Source organism: Rhincodon typus, chromosome 35, assembly GCF_021869965.1.
Source record: "Rhincodon typus isolate 14 chromosome 35, sRhiTyp1.1, whole genome shotgun sequence".
NCBI classification, from domain to species: domain Eukaryota; kingdom Metazoa; phylum Chordata; class Chondrichthyes; order Orectolobiformes; family Rhincodontidae; genus Rhincodon; species Rhincodon typus.
In genome coordinates this window covers 4826154-4852513 of record NC_063366.1, presented here as the reverse complement: position 1 = coordinate 4852513, position 26360 = coordinate 4826154, and the positions used below count along the sequence as shown (strand labels likewise).

Here is a 26360-nt window from a genome sequence, read left to right as displayed (position 1 = left end):
AAACATCAACACATTAATGAGGGATGAGACCATTTACTCGTGACTTATGTGTCACATCATTCTCGCAGTCATCGAATCTCCACATACACCGTGATCTCAGAGGGGAGAAGTCATCCATGGGTGAGATATGTGAAAAATCATATTCAACATTATCACGCCTCTGCAAACATCAATGTGTTTCCACTGTAGGGAAATGGTTCACATGTGAGGTATGTAAAGAAACATTCTTGATGTCATCACACATTTGTGCTCACACACGGGAGAAACCATTCTGGTTTTAGATGTGTAAAGATTGTTATTGTGATCATTGAGTCTCTTGGTCCATTAAGATAAATCACACTGGGGAGGAATTTTTCAAGTGTGAGCTTTGCGATAAAGCTTTTACAACATCTTTAACCCTCCTGGCACATGATAGGATTCACACAGATGAGAAAGCATTCAGTGTTTGTGACAAGATTTTCACCCAGTCCTCCAATCTCCTTAAGCACCTGATGATGCACTCAATTGGTCACCCATTCAGGTATGAGGCTTTTGCACAGTGCGAGTTCCTGCTGGGTCCATCAATGCACAGAAATCTTGACTCTGTGAGTTCAGTAATGAAGCTTTCACAAAATAGTTCGACCTCCTGAAATGTCAGTAGACTCACATGAGCGGTGCCCGATCAAGCTGTAGCCAATCTGTTATCAGAGTGTGAACCTATATATAAGTTCACGGTGCAGGGTGTTCAGTGGGACTGGGACACAGAACAAGAAGCAGCTTTCACTCCCATCAAACACCTAGTGATGACATCACCAGTGCTGAGGGATTATGATGTCAACAATGGAGCCACCCTGCAGTGTGATGTCAGTGACACAGGACTTGGAGCAACCTCCGGGCAGTGAGGGTAACCCGTTGTGTTTGTATCCAGAGAGTTAACACACACTGAATGATGCTGGGCCAAATAGCCTCCTTCTACACGCTTAAAATTCTATGATTGAGAAAGATTGTCTGGTTATTGTCTCCGCTTGTGAACTTTTCAATCAGTAGCTGTTTGGCAGAAGGGAAGTGATGTAGAGTCTGATCACAAGCCAATTCTAAGCATCTTTCTCAAACTCCTTCTACCGACTCTACAGTTTTGTGGAGGATATTACTTCATTGCAGAGCTCTTGCTTGGAACTGAAGTACAAGCAGGGGAAACAGATGCACATCATTAACATGCTGCTAAGAGCTTCATTCTCTCTGAATGAATTTGATGCTAATACTAAGTGTAAAATATTTCAGATTCAACAAGAAGCAATAGCACGATGTGCTCTGGAAGTCTTCAGAACTACCAGCAGAGGCATTGACTGACAGACAAGTGACTTGCTTAGATCAAGCAAACTACACAATGAGGTGCAACTCTTCAAATGTTACAGGAAGTTGTGATGAAAGGATAGTCTAAAACCATCAAGGGGATATGTATTGCTGTAACAGAATACTGGACAAACAGAGATTGTGATTGCCTAAGATGGTAGCTTGTACAAAGGGAACAGGGTCATTATCCCTAAAGAGATGAGAAAAGAGATGCTGAAACACATCCTACACAAACCATGAAGTAATTGAATTTTGACTGAGGGAGGTAAGAGAGTGCTCTACTGGCCAAACATGAGCAATGAGATGAAGGACCACATCAGCCAGTGCAGTGCCTATTCTGAACATCAAGCTAACCAGATAAGAAGTGCTCATGACATTTCTTCCCAGAAAGCCCATGATGACGCTTGGAGTCGACCTCTGCACTCTTATTGGAACTGATTATCTCATCACAACTGAATACTGTTCAGACGACATGGAGTGATAGCAGTCAACAACTCCCAAAGAGACTGTTGAATGTTTGAAAGCACATTTCAATCATCATGACATTGCTGACATGGTGATGCATTCAAGAGGGTATTGGATGATTATTTGACTAGAAATTCATGCAAGGGTATAACAAATAGCAGAAGATTGGCATTCGGTAATGATACTTTTTTGAAGAGCCAGTGCAGTCACGATAGGCTGAAGAACCTCCTTCTGCAGCATAACCATTCTGTGATTCTTAGATGAGTGACAATGGCCCGCAATTCATGAGTGGAAAATTCAGTCACTTCATGAATGATTATAAAATTCAGCACTGCACATAACATTACTCTATGTTTACTAAACTGGTCATTGGGATGATGGGCTTGCCCTGTGATGACAGACTGGATAAATTGGACCTATATTCACTGGGGTTTAGAAGAATACAAGACAATCTGTTTGAAACAGGTAGGATTCTTAAGGGGCTTGACAGGGTGGACACTGAGAGATTGTTTCCACAGGGTCAGAGAATCTTTAACATGGGAGTGGCCACAGGACATCTGGGAAACAATTTAGGACTGACTTTTTATCTTTATACTTCTGGGGGATGTGAGCATTGCCATGGTGGGCAGGTGGGGTGGGTAGCTTACAGCATTTGTTGTTCATCCGTAACTGCTCCTGAGAAGATGATGGCGAGTCGTTTTCTTGAATTGCTGTAGTCCATTTGGTGTAGGTTTACCCATGATGTTGTTTTAGGGAGGGAATTCCAGAATTTTGACCCAGTGAAGGAACCATGATATATTTCCAAATTAGGATGATGAGTGGCAGGAGGGCAATTTGCAGGTGGTGTTGTCCTCATGTATCTGCTGCCCTTTTCATTCTAATTGGAAATGGTTGTGGGTTTGGCAGGTTCCATCAGAAGAATCTTTGTGAATATGGATCCTGCAATCAGTGTCAGTAAAAATATAATGTGGTCATTATCATTGCTGTGTGTGTGGGAGCTTGCTGTACACAATTGGCTGCCATGTTTACTACATCATAACAAAGATTACACTTCAAACTACACTTTGTTGGCTGCTAAGTATTCTTTTGGATGCCCTTAGTTTGTGAAAACTGATATATAAAAACAAGTCTTTCTTTTTTGAGGAAACATTAAGCTTGTTGTGAACTGGAATTAATAAATTATATTTAAAATATAAAGGAAAATAAGATTATAAAGCCATTGGTGCAGAAGATATCCCAGCCTTCAGTAAGATTAAGATTGTATATACATGACTGTTACGGTATCCTGAGTGTTTCAGTGAGTTGGAATACACAATGATGACAGAACAGATAGCTTTGGTTTGGCAAAGAAACAAATTTATTGTGAGTTACAAATCTATAGAGGAGATTGATCAAACAACAGACAAGCAACACAATATTCAGTTTACACCAAACTTTGAATCAACCAAAATAACCAACCTCTCAAAAATAAATCAAGATAATTCCCAGAACATAAAATTAATCTTGGATGAGCAAAAAGTGAACACATTACACAGTTATTATATTGTAGTATATTGGTCTGAAGGAACTCAGGTCTGTAGAGACTCACCCCACTCCCTCTCCATACTCAGAATAGCAGTCGTCACAGACAGGAGAGCACAAACATTCCCCATGGTATTAGTCAAACACTTGTCAGCTGCAGAAGATCTGTCTATAATTCATATCACCAACTAAAGCAAGGTCCGATTCTACTTCATACTCACTCCTGAGTGCTGGCTCATTTTACACACATACACACATACACACACACACACATCAGGGAAACTTTCCCAGAATACTACAGGCAGAAGTTACTTTAAAATACCTTTGCTTTAGTCTGACTCCCAATTCCAATGGTTAAAAATGACACTGAACTTTAGTGACAAAAGCTGGAACTAGATTCCATCATACAAACACACCAATGGATACAGAGATCCAGTGATCACATGGGTCCATGAATCAATCAACTTCTATTCTTGGAAGGGCCTCTTTCACCAGTTGAGTTGAACAGCAATTTCTAATTCCCAACTCTTTATCGTTCAGCCCTCCATTCACCACAGTGTTTCTGTAGCCATAAAAATCTTCTGGCTCAATATTCTCTTCAAATGTGGAAATCTGGCAAAATGTGACTTGACCTAAAACAATATTTCTTTTATTTATTCATTAGGCGCTGGCCAGGTCTGCATTTGTTCTCCATTCCTAATTGCTTTTGGGAAGGTGGTGCCGAGCATCTATTTTCAACCAGTATACTCCATGTGGGATGGGTACATCACAGTGCTGTTCAGAAGGGAGTTCAAGAATTCAGACCAGGCAACAGTGAAGGAAGAGCATTATAGTTCCAAGACAGGACGTGCGTGGCTCCGGAGTTGAGGGGAGGGGGGTGTTGGTGGTGGTGGTTGGGGAATCTTGCATCAGTGTGGCATGCTTGCCTTCATCTGTCAGACCATTGAGTACAGGAGCTGGGATGTCATGTCATGGCTGTATAAGACATTGGTAAGGCCACTTTTGGAGTACAGTGTGTAATTTTGGTTGCCCTGCTATAGGGAGGCTGTTATTAAATGGGAAAGGGTGCAATAAAGACTTACAATGATGTAATTGAGACTGGAGGGTTCGTTTTATAAGGAGGGGCTGGGCAGGCTGGGACTTTTTTCCTTGGAGTGTAGGAGGTTTAGGGATGACTTCATAGAGATTTATAAAATCATGAGGAGCATACATCAAGTAAAAAGCCAAAGTCTTTTCCCAAGGGTAGGGGAGTCCAAACCGAGAGGGTATAGGTTTAAGATGAGAGGGGATAGATTTAAAAGGGACCTTGGGGGCAACTTTTTCACACAGAGGGTGGTGTGCATATGAAACGAGCTGCTAGAGGAAGTGGTAGGGGCAAGTACAATTACAACATTTAAAAGACATTTGGACAGGTACATGGATAGGAAATGTTTAGAGGAATATGAGCCAAATGCAAGCAAATGGGACTAGTTCGGTTCAGGAAATCTGATTGGCATGGACGATTGGGCCAAAGGCTCTGTTTCCATGCTGTCTGACTCTATGACTCAGCTTGTCCTTTGAAGTGCTTGAGCTCATAGGTTTTGAAGGTGCCTTCCTGAGTTGTTGCACTGCATACTGTGGATGGTATACACTGCTTCCAGTATGTGACATTGGTAGAGGAAGTGAATGTTTATGGTGCCAAGAATGCAGGCTGCTTTGTCCTGGGTGGTGTCAAGCTTCTTGAGTTGTTGGAGCTGCACTGGACAGGGAGCTGGAAAATGTTCCATCACACTCCTGACTTGTGCCTTATAGATTGTAGACATGCTTTGGAAAGTCAGGAGGTGAGGTGAGTTACTTGCTACAAGATTTCTAGAACAAAAACAAAGTTGCTGGAAAAGCTCATCAGGTCTGGCAACATCTGTGAAGGAGAGAACAGAGTTAACGTTTCGGGTCCGGTGACTCGTCCTCAGAATAATTCTCCTTCACCTTCTCCTTGTTCTCTCCTTCACAGATGCTGCCAGATCTGCTGAGCTTTTCCAGCAACTTTGTTTTTGTTCCTGATTTACAGCATCCGCAGTTCTTTCGGTTTTTATTTACAAGATTTCTAGACTTTGGCCAGCTCTTACAGCCGCAGTACTTATACAGCTAGTCCAGTTCATTTTCTGGGAAATGCTAAGACCAGGAGGTTGATCTTGGGGATTCAGTGATGGCAATACCAGTGACTATCAAGGTGTGATGGTTAGATTCTTGCCTGGCACTTCTGTGGCATGAGTGTTACTTGCTATTTGTCATCCAAAGCCTGGATATTGTTCGGATCTCAATGCATTTGGACATGGATTGCTTCAGTATCAGTCGTCAGCAAACATCCCCATTTCTGACCTTCGGATGGGTTATTGATGAAGCAACTAAAGATCGCTAATCTAGAACACTGGCCTGAGGAACCCCTGCAGAGATTTCCTGGGTCTTGAGATGTCTGACCTCCAACAACCACAACCATCTTTCTTTGAGCTAGGCATGATTCCAACTTGAGGAACTTTCCAACTTTCCATTCCCAACTCTTTGCCATTTGACCCTCCATTTACTACAGTGCTTCTATAACTGTTAGTCTGGTTTAATCACTCTCGCATATCCATTTACAAACCTGTTCACAAAATCACCTTTACTCTCTCATTGGTTAGTCTCCAATCTCGTGTTCAAGGAGTGAATATTTCAGCTGGATTTGCCTTCCATCACTACATTTAATTGAACCACATCAAACACTAGTGGTCCTGCTTTCCTCTACCAAGACAGCTTATTTCTCCAAGACCACCCTGAAGAGAAAAGATAATCCACAACCTCTCTTTCTCAAAACCAACTGTGTCCTTGTCGAAGTTATGTTCCTGCTATACGAGCTCTGTTTATATCCCAAACTAACAGATTTAAAAGATGATTATGCTTCAAAATCTCCCCTCCCCCTACCGCATCCCAAAACCAGCCCAGCTCATCCCTGCCTCCCTAACCTGTTCTTCCTCCCACCTATCCCCTCCTCTCACCTCAAGCCGCACCCCCATCTCCTACCTACTAACCTCATCCCGCCTTCTTGATCTGTCCGTCCTCCCTGGACTGACCTATCCTCTCCCTAACTCCCCACCTACACTCACCTTTACTGGCTCCATCCCCGCCTATTCGACCTGTCTGTTTCCTCTCCACCTATCTTCTCCTCTATCCATCTTCTATCCGCCTCCCCCTCTCTCCCTATTTATTTCAGAACCCCCTTCCCCTCCCCCATTTCTGATGAAGGGTCTAGGCCCGAAACGTCAGCCTTTTTGCTCCTATGATGCTGCTTGGCCTGCTGTGTTCATCCAACTCTGCACCTTGTTGTCTCAGATTCTCCAGCATCTGCAGTTCCTACTATCTCTCATTCAATTTAAAAGATGATTCTTGGGTTGATTGAGTAGTTGGAGAGAAACAATTCCTCGCACAGGAGACTCCAGAACAAGAGGCACAGCATTAAAATTAGAGCGAGGCTGTTCAGGGTTGATATCAGCAAACATTTCTTCGTAATAAATGGGAACAGAAATCTCTCCCCATAAAAATCTGGTGAAGCTGGGGATCAATTGAACATTTCAAAACTGAGATTTATAAATTAGAGTCATAGAGATGTACAGCACAGAAATGGACCCTTTGGTCCAACTTGTCCATGCTGACCAAATATCCTAAAAAAATGTTCCATTTGCCAGCATTTGGCCCATATCCGTCTAAGCCCTTGTAGTTCAGATGGCTTTTGAATGTTGTAATTGAACCAGCTTCCACCATTTTCTCTGGCAGCTCATTCCATTCACACTCCATGCTCTTTGTGAAAAAGTTGCCCCTCAGGTCCCTTTTAAATCTTTTCCCTCTCACCTTAAACCTATGCTGTCTAGTTTTGGATTCCCCTACCTTGGGGAAAAGTCCTTGGCTATTCATCTATCCATGCCCTTCATGATTTTATAAACTTCTATAAGGTCACTCCTCAGCCTCCAGTAGTCCAGGGAAAATAGCCCCAGCCTATTCAGCCTCTCCCTATAGCTCAAACTCTCCAACCCTTGCAACATCCTTGTAAATCTTTTCTGAACCCTTTCAAGTTTCACAACATGTTTCCTATAGTAGAATTGAACACAGTATTCCTAAAGTGGCCTAACCAATGTCCTGTACAGCTGCAACATTCCCGCCCACCCGCCAACTCCTAACTCAATGCACTGACCAATAAAGGCAAGCGTACCAAATGCCTTCTTCTCTATCCTGTCCACCTGCGACTCTGTTTTCATGGAATTATGAACCTGCACCCTAAGGTCTATTTTTGTTAGGAAAAGGTTTATGGATTACTCTCTCTCCTTTATGGTCCTTCTGAAATCCCACCACTTCAACCATATTTTTGTTTAACTCCTCCTAATGTCTTCTTCTCTATGTTAATTTTTCTCTGTTTGTGTCTTTATGAACCCAGTACAGTCAATCGCGAGGTTACAAATGAGTTCAGTTCCTGACTATGTTTGTCAGTTGATTTGTATGCAAGTTGGAACACAATATGGTACAATACAAAACACTTGTTCATAAGTACGAGTGAATGTTCGATGCTGCATTTTAATTAATGGCACCACGGGATCTTGTTCATAAGTACAAGTGAATGTTCAATGCTGCATTTTAACTAATGGACCATGGGATCTTGTTCATAAGTACGAGTGAATGTTCGATGTTGCATTTTAACTAATGGCACAACGGGATCTTTTTCATTAGTATGAGTAATAGGAAGTCAGGGACCCACAGTACAGGTACGAGCATTTGAATCCACTATAAGGCTAACAGTATTCACCTTATGATAGTGCGAATAGTCTCTGTCAGGGACAGGAGAGGGAGAGAGGGGAGAAGAGAGAGATTCAGAAATTAAGGTTGACTTTTGCAATTAAAATAGACTGTGACATTAAAGTTGAAGTCCTAAAGCTGCCAGTGTTTTATATGCAGACGTTCAAATTGTGTTGACTAAGCTAAAATGTCAAAGAATGTTGAGAATCAAGAGAGCAGGATCAAACAACGAGAAGTCCCCAAAAGTTCCCGGATATACAGGAAAGACAGACCTATTGGCATTGGACTTGTGTAACATGCCACATGCTGACAAATGAAGTCTAAGTGTTAATTGATGCTGTCTAATAAGCCTTGTTAGTTTTTTTTTATTCATGTGGATGTCACTGGCTGGACCAGCGCTTATTATCGTCCATACCTAATTGCACTTCAGAAAATGGTGATGAACTGCTTCTTGAACAGCCGAAATCTATGTATCATAGGTAGACTCTCAATGTTGTTGGAGAGGGTGTTCAGAATTTTGATGTAATGACAGTGAAGGAACAGTAATATATATCTAAGTCAGGATGATGTTTGTCTTGGAAGGAAATTTGCAGGTAGCAGTATTCCCATTCATCTGCTGCCCTTGACCTTCTAGAAGGTAGTGAATGAGGGTTTGGAAAGTGCTATTTAAAGAACCTTGAATTTGCATTTTATACCATAAGGCACAGGAGCAAAAGTAAGCCCGTTGAGCCCGCACCACTATTCAGTGAGATCATGGCTGATCTGATAATCTCAATTCCACTTTCCTGCCTTTTCCCTATAACCCTTGATTCCGTTATGCTAAATCAGTAATTGTTCTTTCTTGCCAATAAGGTTATCCCTTGATGATAATATCCTTACTCTGTACAGAGTCCAAATCTTGCCTTTTTAGCAATTGATGAATCTGTAGTTCTGCTCTTGCATAACTCGTAAGCTCAATATTTGGTCCTCCCAAACCTGTCCAATGAAATAATTTGTCCACATAAACACAAATTATCGTTGTTTTGAAATCTCCATCAAATCAAGGTCTATATGCACACTAAAGTGCACACATTCGGTTCTTCTAACACAACAGCAAAATACTGACAATGCTGGAACTTGGTATTTATCACAGGATATCAACATCAGTGGATTCATTTCTGTGCAACACCTGCATGAGGAGTTATACTGTCATTGAATGCAGTTCCTGAAACATTACGAACAACAGAAATTCCTGCCAGATTTTGTATTTCTGTACCCAACTCCCACAGAGCATCCATTAAGTGGGAGCGAAACATATTCCTCACATATTCAACTGTGGAATTATGTGATGCATACAGAATAAAGTAACTGGAATTGGGACCATTTTATTAACAGCCATGTAACATATCCAATTAGGATGGCAGTGATGGTTTTAAAGCCCACGTATTATTACTGCCAAAACAGCGTGAGAGATGCCTGATTTAGTGAATCCATAAAATGTCCTAAATGCAACAAGTTCTGACAAGACAACATTTGTGATTTGAACTACTATTGCTTTGTTCAAGCAAAGACAGTGGAATTTGCATTTGAGGTAGACTTGGGAATGTGTGTAACAGATCTGAACTGATTAAACACCAAATGCAGAGACATTGTTTGATGAAATTACATTGAAAAAAGAATTAATTCACAAACAGATTTCTAGTTTGAAAGGCTCTTATGCACCAAGATACAGATGTAGAAAACTTTTTAAACACACGTGCATGATTTCATAATGTCTTGTGAGGATATTGTACTGAATTCTCAGGATTGTGGAAAACGTATTGCTCCCTAAAAAATAAATGACTTTTTTACTATCTGTATAATTTACTGGTTTGGAAATATAACTCAAGTCTGGCTGAAATCAGAAAAAATCAGCTACAGATGGAAATCGTTCTACTTCTTGTGTTCATCCTCGAAGGAGGGTCCAATCCAGAGGTGCATGATCTTCATATGGGTAGGTGAACAAGGCAGGTCCAAAATCTACCAGCCAGAGCACTGATTGAAGCCCATGCCACCAATGTGATTCACAACAGCCATCCAGTCGTGAGAGAATCAGTCAGATGGAGTTAGAATTTCTATAACTTTGTATCACTTAGCAGACCATGAGTCTCTCCTGCTATTACCACCTGCCATTGTAATGTATGTTGGAAGGATTTACAAGTTGATACTTACACTATTCAGCTGCATTATGAACACATTTTCTGTGGCTATCGAGTGTGACCAGAATCTTCTGGCTCAGAGGCAGGGACACTACCCACTGTACCACTAATCTCTGGATAGAAATCAGAAATAAATAGAAATCAAAATGTATACTTTGCAGAATATGAATATACTACTGTAAATTATAAAACCTTGTGAGGTAAGTAACACTAGCTGACCTTTCAGATCTGGAAACTGGATAGAATCAACGGAGTTAAAAGGAGACTGGTCTACCTAATTTCATATCGTTATGTTCCACAAAATGAAATAGTTCTCAATGTTACAGGAAATTACACTGCCACACTGAAGCCGTGATATGTTGGGATATGGTGAAAACATGTTTTGGAATGCAGAAACCAGAGCTTGCAGAGTCGTAGAATTAAAATGTCAAATGGTTCTGCATTGTGGAACTGATCGAACTAGGTCAAAGTGAAGCTTCTTTCTCACGGATACAGGCAATTTGGCAGTGTTTCATTTCCTATTACTGAGACCTTCAACTGACACCATCAAAATACAAAAAGAAGCAAATCCTGGAACACGGCAACAACGAAATCAAAGTACTCGATCACTGCAGCTGAGATCAGCAAATTCGAGAAAGCAATGTGAAATGTCAATAATTTCACTTGAAACACAAATGATCTGTACCTGAATGAGATAGTCGGAACTGCCAATGCTGGAGTCTGAGATAACAAGGTGTAGAGCTGGATGAACACAGCAGGCCAGGCAGCATCAGAGGGGCAGGAAAGCTAACGTTTCGGGTCTGGCCTCTTCTTCAGCAATGAGCCTGGGTTCAAGTCCTACCAGATCAAGATCACGTTGTCTAAAACTAATCTACAGACGACATAAGCGCTCGGCCTTCTGCAAATCGTTATTGGACAAGTACTATGTGAGATTCGAGGGAAATTCAACTTTCATTCAGAGCTGCAGCAAGTTCAACTGCTTCAGAAGATGGGGGCGAGGGAAAAGAAAGAGGGTGAAGTTGTCGCTGGACTCTTGGAGGGGAAGGAAGTAGGGAATGAGATGAAGCGGCTGCGGTCCCAATCACCCGCTGGCCGCCCTGGCTGCCATTTACAGGTACGCACCTCCAATTCAGGCACCGGCCGTTGTTTGAGGAGACTACAACGGTTCCTGCTTCTGAATGGATTTGGAAGATGTCAATCTATAAGTAAACCCACCCACCCACTTCTCTTTCTCTTCCAGAGCTGGTTCACTTCCTATTGGGACTGAAAACCAAGTGAGGAGATGGTGAGTGAAGGAGCAGCTTTTATACAAATTGTATCCCATAATATCCACATCAATCTTCAGGCAGTCTGACTATCCTGTGGGCAATCAGGGGTGGAAATGTCCCTTATGCTTTGTGAGAAGATCCAGCTGAGAGAGCTGTTTACTGGGTGCTTTGTGCTGAACTGTTTGACTGGAGCTGTGTGTTGGACGTTGAGTGTGTTTATTGGAAGCACTTCCCTTCTGATTTCCAGGCTGTGTTATGTTGACGGCTCATTCCTGAACATGAGAAGGTGAGGTGTCATTGTCTAGGAATTTGAGGGAGGTGGCGGCATTGTGGTAATGCCTCAGATATGAGTTTAAATTCCATCGGTTAGATGTGAATTAAGTTTTTAAACATTCCTTTAAGGAAGGAGATTTGCTATACTTATCTGGTCTGATCACATAACCTCAGGCTCACAACAATGTAGATGTCTCTTAACTATGCCCAGAAATAGTCGAGTAAGACTTCAAGATAACAAGGTGTAGAGCTGGATGAACACAGCAGGCCAAGCAGCATCAGAGGAGCAGGACGGCTGACGTTTCGGGCCTAGACCCTTAAGACTTCAGTTGTTTCAACAGTCTACAGAAGGAGTTAAAATCATACACACCACCTGTCATTGACTGAGGCATCAGAAATAACAATGGCACATTCAACCCAGTTAACCATGCAAAAATCCTGCTTACAAACATCCGAGGCATTGTGCCAAAATTAGGAGAGCTGTCTCACAAAATAGATGTCTTACATCCTTTGATTTCTTGACAAGACTTAAGTTCCAACACATCAAAGCTGGTATCTGGTCTGGTTTTTCTGCCTTACCATATGAGCTGGATGCTGAGATTCCTCAGCTGTTCCATTTCATTTTTGGTAACAGCCACTTTTCTGTCCAGATCTGGTCTGATCAATTGCAATAGGATTAACTTTTTCCAAGTAAGACTCATTTGGAATACCTTATAAAATACCTTTGTAAATACTTTTCCGTTATAGGAGAGCCTCTATTTCCTAATTTTCTTTTCCCACAAGCATTTCTCAAGACCTCTAGATATGAACCTAGCTTTGGCCTTATAAATCCCATCCAGTAAGACCTTTTCCCTACAGCTCCATCTGTGTTACAATGCCGGTTGACCTCAAACATCTATTTTTTAAATTCATTTGTGGGATGCGGGCGTCACTGGGTGGCCAGCATTTATTACCTGTCCCTAGTTGCCCGTGAGAAGGTGGTGGTGAGCTGCCTTTTGAACCGCTGCAGTCCACCTGCTGAGGATTGACCCACAATGCCATCAGGGAGAGAATTCTAGGATTTCGACCCAGCAATGTTGAAGGAACGGTGCTATATTTCCAAGTCAGGTTGGTGAGTGGCTTGGAAGGGAACTTGAAGGTGGTGGTGTTCCCGTATGTCTGCTGCCCTTGTCCTTCTAGATGGAAGTGGTTATGGGCTTGGAAGCTGCTGCCTGAGGATCTTTGGTGAATTTCTGCAGTGTATCTTGTAGATAGTAGATAGTAGATAGATTGAGTGTCAGTGGTGGAGGGCGTGGACGCTTGTGGATGTAATCCCAATCAAGACGGCTGCTTTGTCCTGGATGGGGTCAGGCTTTTTGAATGTTTTTGGATCTGCACTCATCCAGGCAAGTGGGGAGTATCCCATTCACACTCCTGACTTGTGCCTTTTAGATGGGGGATTCAGGAGGTGAGTTACTCGCTGCAGTATTCCTAGTTTCTGACCTGCTCTTGTAGCCAGAGATAACAAGGTGTAGAGCTGGATGAACACAGCAGGCCAAGCAGCATCAGAGGAGCAGGAAAGCTGACGTTTCGGGTCGAGACCCTTCTTCAGAAAACCTGCTCTTATAGCCACTTGTGTTAATGTGGTGAATCCAGTTGAGTTTCTGGTCAATGATAACCCCCAGGATGTTGATAGTGAGGGATTCAGTCATGGTAACACCACTGAATGTCTCTTATTGGAGATGATCATAGCCTGGCATTTGTGTGATGTGAATATTACTTGCCACTTGTCAGCCCAAGCCTGGATATTGTCCAGATCTTGTTGCATTTGAACATGGACTGCTTCACTATCTGAGGAGTTGTGAATGATCATTGGCGAACATCCCCACTTCTGACCTTAGGAAAGGTCATTGATGAAGCAGCTGAAGACAGTTGGGCTGAGAAACTCCGGCAGAGATATACTGGAGATGAGATGACTGACGTCTAACAACCACAACCATCTTGCTATGTGCCAGGTATGACTCCGAACAGCAGACAGTTTGCCCTCTGATACCCATTGACTCCAGTTTTGCTCAGTCGAATGCAGCCTTGATGTCAAGGGCTGTTACTTTCACCTCACCTCTGGAATTCAGCTCTTTTGTCCATGTTAGAACCATGGCTGTAATGAGGTCAGCAGTTGAGTGGCTCTGGCCGAACACAAACTGGGCATCACTGAGCAGGTTATTGCTGAGCAGATCCTGCTTGACAGCACTATTGATGACACCTTCCATCACTTTGCTGATGATTGAGAGTACAATGATGGGGCAGTAATTGGCCAGGTTGGAATTGTCCTGCTTTTAATGTACAGGATGTACGTTAAATGTACAGCGTTTAACTGTACTGGAACAGCTTGGCTAGAGGAGCGGCAAGTTCATCAGTACTATTGTCAGAATGTTGTCAGGGCCTGTAGTCTTTGCAGTGTCCAGTGCCTCCAACTATTTCTTGGTATCACGCGAAGTGAATTGAATTGACTGAAGACTGGTATCTGTAATGCTGGGGCCCACTGCATTATCCTGCCAGTGTCATTTGCAACTTACAATTCAGCTCATCTGCCAGTATTTAGTGTGATATCTTATCAATTATTACATGCACTTTCTGCAGCAGTGTGCATTACTTATATTTTATGTGACCCAAGGCCTGTGATGACCCACTTTTCCACGATTTTATCTGCTTATAGTTTGTCTGTCCTTGTTGTTTATCACCATGGAAACACTGGAGCTAGTCACCATAACTATTGCTCATAATGTAATCAATAAATATTCCTATCCTTGCCCCAAATCTTCAGATCTATGGCTACTAAATCCCCAAGCTAAGGGAACAATTATATCTGGGTGTGTTAGTGTCTTTCGATTATTTAATACATATAACACATTGCAATATGATTAGTTCTGCAAAGTACTTATATCCTTTGTCCATAACTCCAGTACCCTTTAATGGTAGCTTTAGTTTCTGGAGGGATGAGTTAATTGGTTATGCAATTTCCACTTACAGTGATCTTCTTATTGGTCTGATTGCTTTCTGCGAAGGTCAGTAGGACTTGATCTTCTTGATGGGAAACTCCCAGTTTCCTCAAGGGAATGCAATAATGTCTGGATCTCATGAATTGCATTACCAAACACAAATGCTTTATCATTGTCCATGCCTAAATACATTTTAACTTTCTTCAGTTGAATACTTACTCAGGAACAATGGTAGTGCACACTGGATGACGTTGATGTTTATGAAGTGAAGCAGTCCTGCTATTTCAAATGCGAGGATCACTCTCTTTTAAAGGTTATAATGTTTACCATCTGTTTTGTCTGCTTTATCCAATGTTTGCAAATAAACCAATTGATTCCGTACACTAATATTAAACAAAGAACTGTGGATGCTGGAGATCTGAAACAAACTCAGAAATTGCTGGAGAAACTCGGCTGGTCTGAACTGCACACATTGTTGAGGTACAGCCACTATCTAGTGCAAAACAATTGATTAAATCAGTTACAAAGGTACCGATATTTTTTTACTTTTCATCCTGATCATATTCACTCTTAGAACCACCTGTCTCATGAGTTGTCTCCAAGATTTGACTTCTGATTCTCAGACAATTCCTGAATTGGTGATATTTAGAGTCACACTGGAAACACCTATTAATTGTTTTCTGTGGATTTCTGAGATTCATTTGTTGTGGGCAGTCTTTTCAATGTTGTGTTTTTCCATGTTTCTGAAATCTGATTCACCTCAAAACATCTTTCAGAAATTACTTCCTCACACACAGTATTCCTGATTTCTTTCTCGGTGTGTAGACATCTGAGGATCATTTGTAGCAGTGACTTCCAAAACTGGAAGTTAGTGTGCTGGCATGCCAATTGGCATGTACGGAACCTCAGAGCAGCTGTGTGACCTATTAACTGAACTAAAAGTTACAGCCACACAACTTAAAAGGGAACAGTGCTTATATAAGCATCTGCACCTAGGCCCCCTTCAACATTGAGAATCGGTAATCATAGAGCCTTCCACCCCTCTTTCAATACAGAATACCCAACATGTTCTGTGAGAGTAGCTGGGAATTATTGTCTCCATGAAAGGTTTTAGAACAGCGGACACTTGTTCAAATAGAGGTTCATTACAACAAAATTAGAACACCTCTCAAAGTACAAGGTTTGTGCATAGGTTATTTAAAAGAACAAAAAAAACTCAATCTACAAATTCTGGAACAAAAACAGAAAATCCTGGAGAAACTCAGCAGGTCTGGCAGTATGAGTGGAGAAAAAGCAGAGTTAACATTTTGAGTCCAGTGACCCTCTTTCAGAACTGATAATAGCTGGGAAAAGGTAGTATTTATGCTGATTACAGGGGATGGGGGGAAGGCATGCATGCATAGGTGGAGATGGAGCCCAGACAGTCAGAAAGACAGGTAGACAAAGGAATGGTTGATAGTAAGCCAGGGAAGAAGAAAAGCTGATAATGAGGATGATGCACAGATGAAAATGGGTTGGCATTTCTGCCACCTCCAACCAATGCCACCATCAGACACAAATTCCCCTCCCCTCCCTGATCAGCATTCCCTCCAGGACAGCATGGTCAACTCCTCCTCTATTCCCTGCAGCTTCCCACATCCCCAAGGCTCCTTCCTATGCAATTGCAGAAGGTGCAACACTTGCCCATTTACCTCTTCCCTCCTCACAAACCAAGGTTTCAGACACACCTTCCAGGCAATTTACCTGCAGTTCACGCAATCTAATTTACTGTATTTTCTGCTCACAATATGGTCTCCTGTACATCAGCTAGACAAAATACGGACTGAGTGACCACTTTGCAGAACACCCTAATTTCTGAATAATGGCCCCAAGCTTCCAACTGCCTGCCACTTTAACACATCATGTTCCCTGGCCAACATCTCTGTCTCAGGCCTGTTGCAAATCTGTTGCTGGAAGAACAGCATCTCATCTTCCATGACCTTTACTCATTCCACATGCCGTGTCATCATATGGGCTACTTTCAGCACAGCCAACCCATTTTCACCTATTCATTGTCTCCGTTATCAGTTTTTATTCCTCCCTGGCTTACTATCAATTATCGCTTTCTCTGCCTGACTTTCTTTCTGTCTGTCTGGGTTTTATGTCCACCTTTTGTTGCACGCCTTCTCTCAAAAGACTGAGGTTAATCCAATGCTACCATGTTTGTTTGATAGATATTCAAATATTAATCAGGTAGTAGAAGACTATCAGAGATTTAAAACCGTTTTATTGTTAAACTATAAGTCCAATTAAGTATAAGTACCTCTATGTCCTATCCTATGTTCTGAGGAAGGGTCACTGGACCCAAAGTGTTAGCTCTGTTTTTCCTTCACAGATGCTGCCGGACCTGCTGAGTTTTGCCAGCAACTTTGGTTTTTATTCCTGATTTACAGCATCCGCAGTTCTTTTGGTTTCCATGTCCTATCCACCTCACTCTCCCTCTCTTGAAGCTAACGCCCAAACTGGGGAAATCCCTAGTCTCAATTAACTCCATACATGTTCTGGTTTCCCCTTAAAAGGACTTGCATTTCAAACATTGTCTTATTGTATATATGCTCCAAGGACTACAGTGGTTCAAGAAGGTACCACTTTGTCTGGTGCAATGAAGGATAGGAAATAAAATCTGGCCCAGCCAACAGTACCTACATCCCATGAATATAGAAGGGAAAAAAGGTGTAACTGAAGGTGCAGAGTATCAGGATTCTAACTACTTTCTGATTATTGATTATTTTGTGTCTATTGAGACCTAGTTATTATCAAGTGAAATGTAATGTATTGGGTTTCCCTGAGTGAAAGTTCCCTGTCACAGCAGCAGTACTGAAGGAGAGCTATTTCCTTGGAGGGACAGTACCAAGGCAGTTTTGCCTGATAAGGCAAATATGAATTGGAATCAGGTATTTGGTATCTCCAGCATATTCCACCATCCAGTGAGATCATGGTGCGTCTGTGATTGAGCTTTATGTTCCTGCCTTTTCCAATATACCTTCAAACATTTGATAGATTTTTGTTCATTCTCCAACTTAATATTAACAACTAATTTAGCATTGAGTGTAGTTTGCAGAAGCATGTGCTAATTTTCTTTCAACCTTTGTGTGTCAAAGTATTTCCTTATTTCACTCCTGAGAGGTTTGGTTCTAATTTGTAGACAGCGTCCTTGTCCTAGACTCCCCAACCAGTGAATCTACACTATACTCACTCCAAAGCCAATATGTCCTTCCTATGGTGAGGTTCCCTGAACTGCACCCAGTATTCCAAACCAGGGCTTTGTCTCACTGAAACATGACTTCGACCCCCTTGTAATCTTTTCCTCAAAATATAAAGGTCTGTATTCCGTAAGCTTCTTTGATTATTTTATGTCTGTCTGTGACATTTTAATTATCTCTGTACCTGGTCCCCAGGTCTTTTTGAACCTCCAATGGTTCTAGCTTTATTCCAACATTTTAAAAATCCCCTGCTCTTTCCTTTGTGAGTCAAAAGTTCTATACATTATCACCTAACTCCTTGATCCATCGGTATCTCTTTGTAATTTGTTTCTTCACTTCCTCATGGCCTCTCCACCAGTTTTTCTTCCAGTCCTACCCTGATCCTTTTCTATCCTCTAGTCCTGCTTTTCCAGCCTAGGCACCATTTGCTGTCACCGTCCTTCCTATCACCTTAATTTGTCTGGCCTCTGCAGCCTTGCTCACAGCTACCAGTTACCTGTTCACTGCTTGTCCAATCACAGGCTGCTTCTTTCCCACCTTTCCTGTTCATAGGTTCATAACAAATCTCTCAGCAGCAAATATGAAAAACAACCTGCCTGTGATTGGAAGAGTAGCCCCTCACAGGCTCTGTCCATTCGATTTACTGGCATGACTTTTTCCAGATTGGCTGTCCATGTGATTGATTTTTCCAGAGCATATTGCAGACTTTTGGAGCAAATTCACCCCTCTGCCTTTGTATTTTGAGCATGATTTTGGAGTTAGCATTGACCAAAATCACAGCTTCACCAGCTATATAAATACTGTGGCTAAAAATATCAAGTCAGAGGCTGAGCGTTCTGAGGCTAGTAATTCGCCTGCTGTCTCTCCAAAGTTTTTAAACCAAGGTACCAGTTTGGATTGTGATGGTATTCTCCCTACTTGTCTGGATCAATGTAGCTGCAGTAACACATGAGAAGCTCAACACTATCTAGGACAAGTCCGTCTGCTTGACTGGCACCTCATGCACGACTTTCAACATTTAGACCTTTCAGCTGTAACATGCAGTGGCAGTAGCGTGTGCCACCTACAAGATGCACTGCAGTAACTCACCAAGCCACCTATGACAGCATGCTAAAAACCCGTAACCTGCACCATCTAAAAGGAAAAGGACAGCGCATGCATGGGAACACCACCTCCTTCAGGTCCCCATCAAGCAACACAACATCCTGACTTGGAAGTATATCACCATTCCTTTGGTGTTGCTGAGTCAAAATCCTGGACCTCCATCCCAAACAGTATTGTGGGTATCTTTATATCCAAAGTTCTGCAGTGGTTCAAGAAGACAGCCTCACCACCACCAAGAGCAGTTAAGGATGGGCAGCAAATGCTGGTCCAGCCAGTATCATCCACATCTGTGGAAGTATAAAGTATTTTTTTTAAATTGCAAGTTAGCACCTTCACCAAGGCAGGAGGGGGAGTTGGAGAAAATCATGTTTCCTTTTCCTGTTTTACAGAAGGATTTCACCATAATACACAAGACTGGATAGCCACCACAGAGAGATCCTGACCATTGCCCAAGGAACAACTTTGGGAAGTCATCTAGTCCCTTCACAGCATTGCTCAACACAGAATGTTGGGCAGTGAAACCATCATCTGGAAATTGGTTGGGTCAGGGGAACTTTGACATATCACCAGATCTGCAACTGGTCAGTGGTGTGAAGCCTTCCATCAGAACCAATCTTCCTGAAGGTTCAGCTGTACTTGATCGAATAGGGTGAGGCTGAGAAGAAGTGTGAGTGGCTCCAAGTGTGGTGAGAGCCTCAATCATTCATTGAGCCTCATGAACCACTGACTGCTGAAGAACGTGTTGAAATGTGAGGTATTTGAGGAGAGCTCCACAAGGTTGCAACAACATCTAACATACAAGGTATTGTGCAATTGTTAACACGGGCAGCGATATGGAAGGGAAACCATTCAAATGTGAGGTGTGTGACCGAGCTTTTGCACAGATGTCAACACTTGTGAATCACCGACGTATTCATACTGGAGAAAAGCCGTTCAAATGTGAATTATGTAATAGGAGCTTTGCACAGTTATCTGGTTTAGTGAATCATCGCCCTGTTCACACAGGGGAGAAACCATTTGTTTGTGTAGTTTGCAACAAATCGTTTTCTCAATCGTCGACCCTCCTCATGCACCAACGTGTTCACACGGGGGAGAAACCATTCAGGTGTGAAGTGTGTGACAAATCCTTCTCGCAGTTAGGAAATCTCCGCACTCACCAACGCATTCACACAAGAGAGAAACCATTCATGTGTGATGTGTGTATCAAATCATTCTCATATTTGTCAGCACTCCGCAGACACCAACGCATTCACACAGGTTCAAAACTGTTTAAATGTGAGGTGTGTGATAAATCATTCTCAAGGTCCTGGAACCTTCTGCTCCATCAGAAGATCCACACAGGAGAGTAACCCTTGAAGTGAGGTTTGAGATGAACCTTTTATTAGGACCATGTGGGACACCACAGGATTCACATGGGAAGAATGACAGGGCTTTCACACAGTCAAGCTGCCTTCTGGTCCATTATTGTACTCTCAGAGGGGAGAAACCCTGTCAATGTGAGTTCTGAAATAAAGCTTTCACGCAATTGTTTTACCTTCCGACACACCAGTGAACCCACAATGGTACGATCTAGCTAAGTTCTGGCCCAATCTGTTATCCGAGTGTTTACCTGTACACAGTCTCACAGTGCAGGGTGTTCAGTGGGACTGGGACACAGAACAAGAAGCAGCTTTCACTCCCATCAAACACCTAGTGATGACATCACCAGTGCTGAGGGATTATGATGTCAACAATGGAGCCACCCTGCAGTGTGATGTCAGTGACACAGGACTTGGAGCAACCCCCATGCAGTGAGGGCAATCTGTTGTGTTTGTATCCAAAGTGTTAAGAGCCTGGATATTGTCTTTACTTGTGAACTTTTCAAACAACACCTTTTGAGAGAGAAAATGATGGTGGGGTCTGACCACAAGCCGATTGAAATCATCCTTCTCAAACCACTTCCACCTGTTCAAAACATTTATACCCTATGTTACTTCATTTTTAGAGGTATCACTGGGAGGTGAAGTGCAAACAAATGAAGCAGATGTACATCTCTGACATGTCTTTGAGAGGTACACACTCTGAAGGAAGGTGATGCTAATACACACTGAAATATTTCAGATTCAACAAGAAACAGCAGCTCAAAATGCTCTGGAAGTCACTAACCAGCAGAGACAAGGCAAGAACTCCCAATGTGTTCAATCACCGGAAACTGGATGTACAACACAGGATATGCACTGGTATCTTTCACAAGAGCTGACATACTCAACTCTGGAAATTTTTCAGGGAATTTGAACTTCTGACAGACAATTCTCTTGTATTTCTGGGACCTCTGAAAATGTTTCCAACTTATTTAGTTTGAATCTCCAGACAGTTGCGACATGCTTATCTGAGTACTGTTAAACAGGGACAGTTTAACTCGAATAAGTAAATAATTAACCCTTCAAAACTCTCCATGACTAGTTCCCTCACCCAGTATCACCAAACTGACCTTCCCTGACCTGGCAACACTCTTGACCCAATTACCCCCACCAATTCATCTATCCATTCACCTATCTCACCTAGCTGCCAGCTTATCTTCTTATTTCACCAGTCTTGCCATCCTACCCACTTACTTCATCCATCTGCATACCATATCACCCGACCCCTTCACTCAGTCACCCACTCACTAACATTTGCATTGGCCATTTACCTATGACAGCTTGTGTTGTAAAAAGGGGCAACTGATTATTTTGCTGCTGTCTGTGTGGATCTTGTGCTGAAGGAATGGCCAGAAAAATGGCATTTGGATAAGTGATTCGTTTTCTGTCTAGTTAGTATTGAGCATGGGTGTTCCAACCCAGAACAGAAGATCTGGGCTATATCTAGCAGAAGAATGTATTACTGACAAATCAGGCAAATTACACAATGAGATACTACAGGAAGCTGTGGTGAAAGGAAGGCCTGAAACCGTCGAGGATGCTTCTTTCATCTTCTCATCAGAATTGTTTGTTCCCTCCAAGGAATACTTCACTGGTGATTATTGACCAAGTCTGCCTGCATTCTTGGCAGCATTCTAGGCATTGAATCACACCAAATCTGTTGGATGGTCAGCAAGGCTCTTTTATTTCCTGTGGTATTGTTGCATCGAGAAAAGTGGGATGGTCAGCCGACACTCAGCTGTTGCAGTAAGAGACTACTGGACAATGAGAATCATAGTATAGAAGAGGCCCTTTGGTCCATCAAATCTGCACCAACAAAAAAACTGCTCTAACCCTAAATCTACACTAATCCCACTTTCCAACATTTGGTCTATAGCCTTGAAAGTTATGACATGTCAAATGCTCATCCAGGTACTTTCAATATGTGAAATTTCCTGCCCCAACTACCCTCCCAGGTAGTGCATTCCATTCTCTGTGAAAAATGTTTTCTTTAAATGCTCTCAAAACGTCCTTTCAGCTTAAAGTTATACTCCTTTGTTATTGGCACTTCAACTAAGTGATTGCCCAAAATTACCAAAGATATAAAAAAGGCAGGAGGATCATTATCCCTAAAGAGATGAGAAAAAAGATACTGAATCACATTACACACAGACCTGAAACCATCAAGGGGACACGTGTTGCTGGAAGAGAATATTGGATAAACAGAACTGGAATGATTGCCTAAGATGGCATCTTGTACAAAGGGATCTGGGTCATTGTACCGAAGGAGATGAGAAAAGTGATGCTGAAACACATGTTACACAAACTTTCAAGGAGTCGAGTCTAGTCTGAGGAAGGTAAGAGAAATGTCGTACTGGTCAAACATTAGCAGTGAGATGAAGGATCACATCAGCCAGTGCAGTGCTTAGAATGAACATCACGCTAAACAAGATAACATAACCCATGACATCCCAAGCAGCCCATGGATGAAGCTTGGAGTAGACCTCTTGACTCTCACTGGAAATAATTGTCTTGGCTACTATTTAGATGATGGGGAGTTAAAGCAGCTGACATCAATGAGTTCCAGTGAGATTGTAGAATGTCTGAAAGCACACTTTAGTCATCATGATGTTTCTGATGTTATGATCAGTGACCATAACCCCAATTCACGAGTGAAGAATTCAGACACTTCTCGAATGATTGGGAAATTCAATATCACACATCATCTCCATAATACCTCCAGTCAAATGGAAAGGCATAGATAGGAGTGAAAATTAGCAAATAGATCATTAAAATATTAACTAGATCCAGCAGATACGTGTACCGTTTGATCATAGAATAGAGAAACACATGTACTGAAGGCATGGAAAGTTGTCATACCAGCGATAATGTCATGACACACCAACACTAAATCAACAGTTTATATACTATTCAAGCCAGAAATAGTAATAGCAGTGAGTGAGCAGATCAATGTGAAATGGCAGAAAGCCAAATGCCACTTTAATACATCTTCCAAATTGTTGTCAATGCTGAGAGTTGGAGACCCAGTCAGAGTTCAATATGTCAGAGTCAAATATTCAACATACTTAATAAAAGTTAAGTAACTTGAGACCTATGTAGTAAGATTGTCACCTTCATCATTCATGGTAAAAATGAACAATTTTCACTAACCCAGATCTCTTTTGCAACATTGCAATCTTCAATGCTGAGGGCTGATGAGGCAGATCTGATATCACCAACTGAGCAAGGAACTGAACTCAGTCCCAGAAGTCAACCATTCCCCAAAAAATGCAGCAGGTCAGCAAAAATTACCAGAGCAAAAAACCCTTCCCAGCAGCCTCATAGATGTATGTATGCCCCAATAGACTGCAGTGGTTGAGGAAAGCAACTCACCACCTTTTCCAGGGCAATTAGGGATTCTGCATCAAGTGCTGGCCTAGCCAGGGGCAAAATCATCCTGTGAACTAGTTTAAAACACCACAACAACAGCAGCATTTTGCATCAACAGTCAATGGATGAACAGCCAACCACAACTCACCATTTTATTGTAAGAAGACCTGAATTTCAAAAGATTATACATAGAAAGCTGTGTAATTGTAGAGTCTCTACAGTGTGGAAACAGGCCACTTAGCCTATCAGGTTCACACCAACCCTCTGAAGGGTATCCCACCTAACACACCCCTACCCTATCATTCTGCATTTCTCATAGCCAGTCCACCTAACCTGCAAATCTTTTTTGCATAGTAGGAGGAAAGTGGAGCAAACCCATGCAGACACGGGGAGAATGTGCAAACTCCACACAGACTGTCACCCAAGGGTGGAACTGAACCCAGGTCCCCAGTACTGTGAGGTGACAGTGCTAACCACTGAGCCACCAGGCCACCCTGCATCATGCTGTGTAAGAACAGATGAAATTGGAACAGATTAAAAGGAACAATATTTTTGTTCAGGTGATAATTTTCTTTATGCACTATGTATGTGGAGTGACTTAAGTTAAAGGGCATACTTTTTCTTTCAAAGAGTGATGTTGTACATTGTTGCTTGCCACATCAATATAATGTCTATGCATAGAAATAAAGGTTTGTGGGCAGTAGCCATTTTACACACCACTTGGAACTTTGTTCAAGATTCATATCACTCCACATGTACACAAGAGTTTCCTGAAACTTGGGTAACTGACCAGAGAAACAGAGGCAACAGAGGTTAGAATTTAAACTTGTCATAGTCCATCTGAATAAAATCTCAATTACTTCAGCTGCAATCTCTGTTCCCCGGTAAACGTTTGACAGAGATTCCTCATGTGGGAATAGTATACTTCATCCTTGGAAGCATTCAGACTGACATCATCAGTGTGGAATGTGTAGTCTTTAACAGCAGATCAGAACAGGAAGACCCACAGCAACAAGGCAGTAATGACATGCAGTGATGGGTCAGGACACATACTTGAGAGAGAATCATATTGGGAAACAGAGATATAGAGGGGCTTGAGCCTGCATCAGAGGTTTGTGGGTTCAAGTCCCACTCAGGTCTTGAGCACAAAACCTCCTGGCTGATACTCCAGTGCAATACTGAGAAGTGGAAGAGATCACAAAGGTTGGAAAGGGAATGAAGACATACTCAAAATCCTCATTCAGACTAACAGGGAGCTTTCCTGGGAAAGATGGGTTATTTATCAAATTTTATTTCTGGTAGTGTTCAAACAATATAACTTTCCTGAGTGAATGAAAGCAGAATGGTCCACCAGCAGTATTGATTGGAGACAATCCGTTCAAATGGCCATTCCAGCTGACACCAGGGACTTTACCACCTTTCACAGCTTCAGGAATCCAGACACAAAGGCAACACTGATATCTACAGCTGTAACTAATTACTACTTCAAATCAAGTTTCAGACTGCCTGTTTATGGGAATGGGGAAAGGATTGTGTTTGTACACAGCAGCAGAATTAACCCCTTAGAAACTGAATCTAATATAAAAACGACAGTATAAGATTATCAGTTCACACTCTTATCTCTGAGTCAGAATGTACTAGTTTCAGTTATCACTACAGAGACTAGAGAACTCGAGCTGACACTCCTGTATGACCCTCTAAATATACTTTTCAAATAAACATAAAATAGATTTTAGAGTCATAGAGAGGTACAGCGTGGACGCAGAATCTTTGGTCCAATTAGTCCAAGCCAACCAGATATGCTAAATTAATCCAGTCCAATTTGTCAGCATCTGGTCCATATCCCTCTAAACCTTTCCTATTCATGTATCCATCCAGATGCCTTTTAAATGTACTAATTGTACCAGTCTCCACCACTTCCTCTTGGCAGTTCATTCCATACACGCACCACCCTCTGCATGGAAAAGTTGCTCCTTAGGTCCCTTTTGAATCTTTCCCCTCTCACCTTAAACCTATGCCCTCTAGTTTTGGACTCCCCAACCCTGTTAAAAAGACCTTAGTTAGTCACCCTATCCACGCCCCTCTATAAGGTCACCCCTCAGCCTCTGATGCTCCAGGGAAAATAGCCCCAGCCTATTCAGCCTCTCCCTATAGCTCAAACCCTCTAATCCTGGCAACATCCTTGTAAATCTTTTCTGAACTCTTTCCAGTTTCATAACATTTTTCCTTTGGCAGAGGGACCAGAACTGAACGCAATATTCCAAAATTGGCCTTGTCGATATCCTGTACAGCTGCAAAATGAATTCCAAATTCCTATACTCAGTGTACTGACCAATAAAGTCAAGTGCACCAAATGCCTTCTTCACTAACTTGTCTACCTGCAACTCCACTTTCAAGGAACTGTGCACCTGCACCCCAAGGTCCCTTTGTTCAG

General features: G+C 42.2%; 1 protein-coding gene and 1 long non-coding RNA gene across 2 annotated transcripts in view; one reads left to right on the top strand and one right to left on the bottom strand.

Moving 5' to 3' along the window:
• LOC109937351 (zinc finger protein 271-like) overlaps window positions 1-24236 on the top strand; it is a 41437-nt gene extending 17201 nt beyond the window's left edge. The window contains exon 3 of the mRNA XM_048616853.1: window positions 19547-24236. Within this exon, the coding sequence (XP_048472810.1) occupies window positions 19991-20506 (516 nt within the window). The 5' untranslated portion in view covers window positions 19547-19990 and the 3' untranslated portion in view covers window positions 20507-24236. The remainder of the gene's footprint in view (window positions 1-19546) is intronic.
• Window positions 9460-11524, bottom strand: LOC125487025. The gene is made up of 2 exons (XR_007265598.1): window positions 10978-11524; window positions 9460-10405 (listed from the first exon to the last, which is right to left on the bottom strand). It is a non-coding gene; the product is annotated as an uncharacterized LOC125487025 (long non-coding RNA).
• Window positions 24237-26360: the final 2124 nt, after the last annotated feature.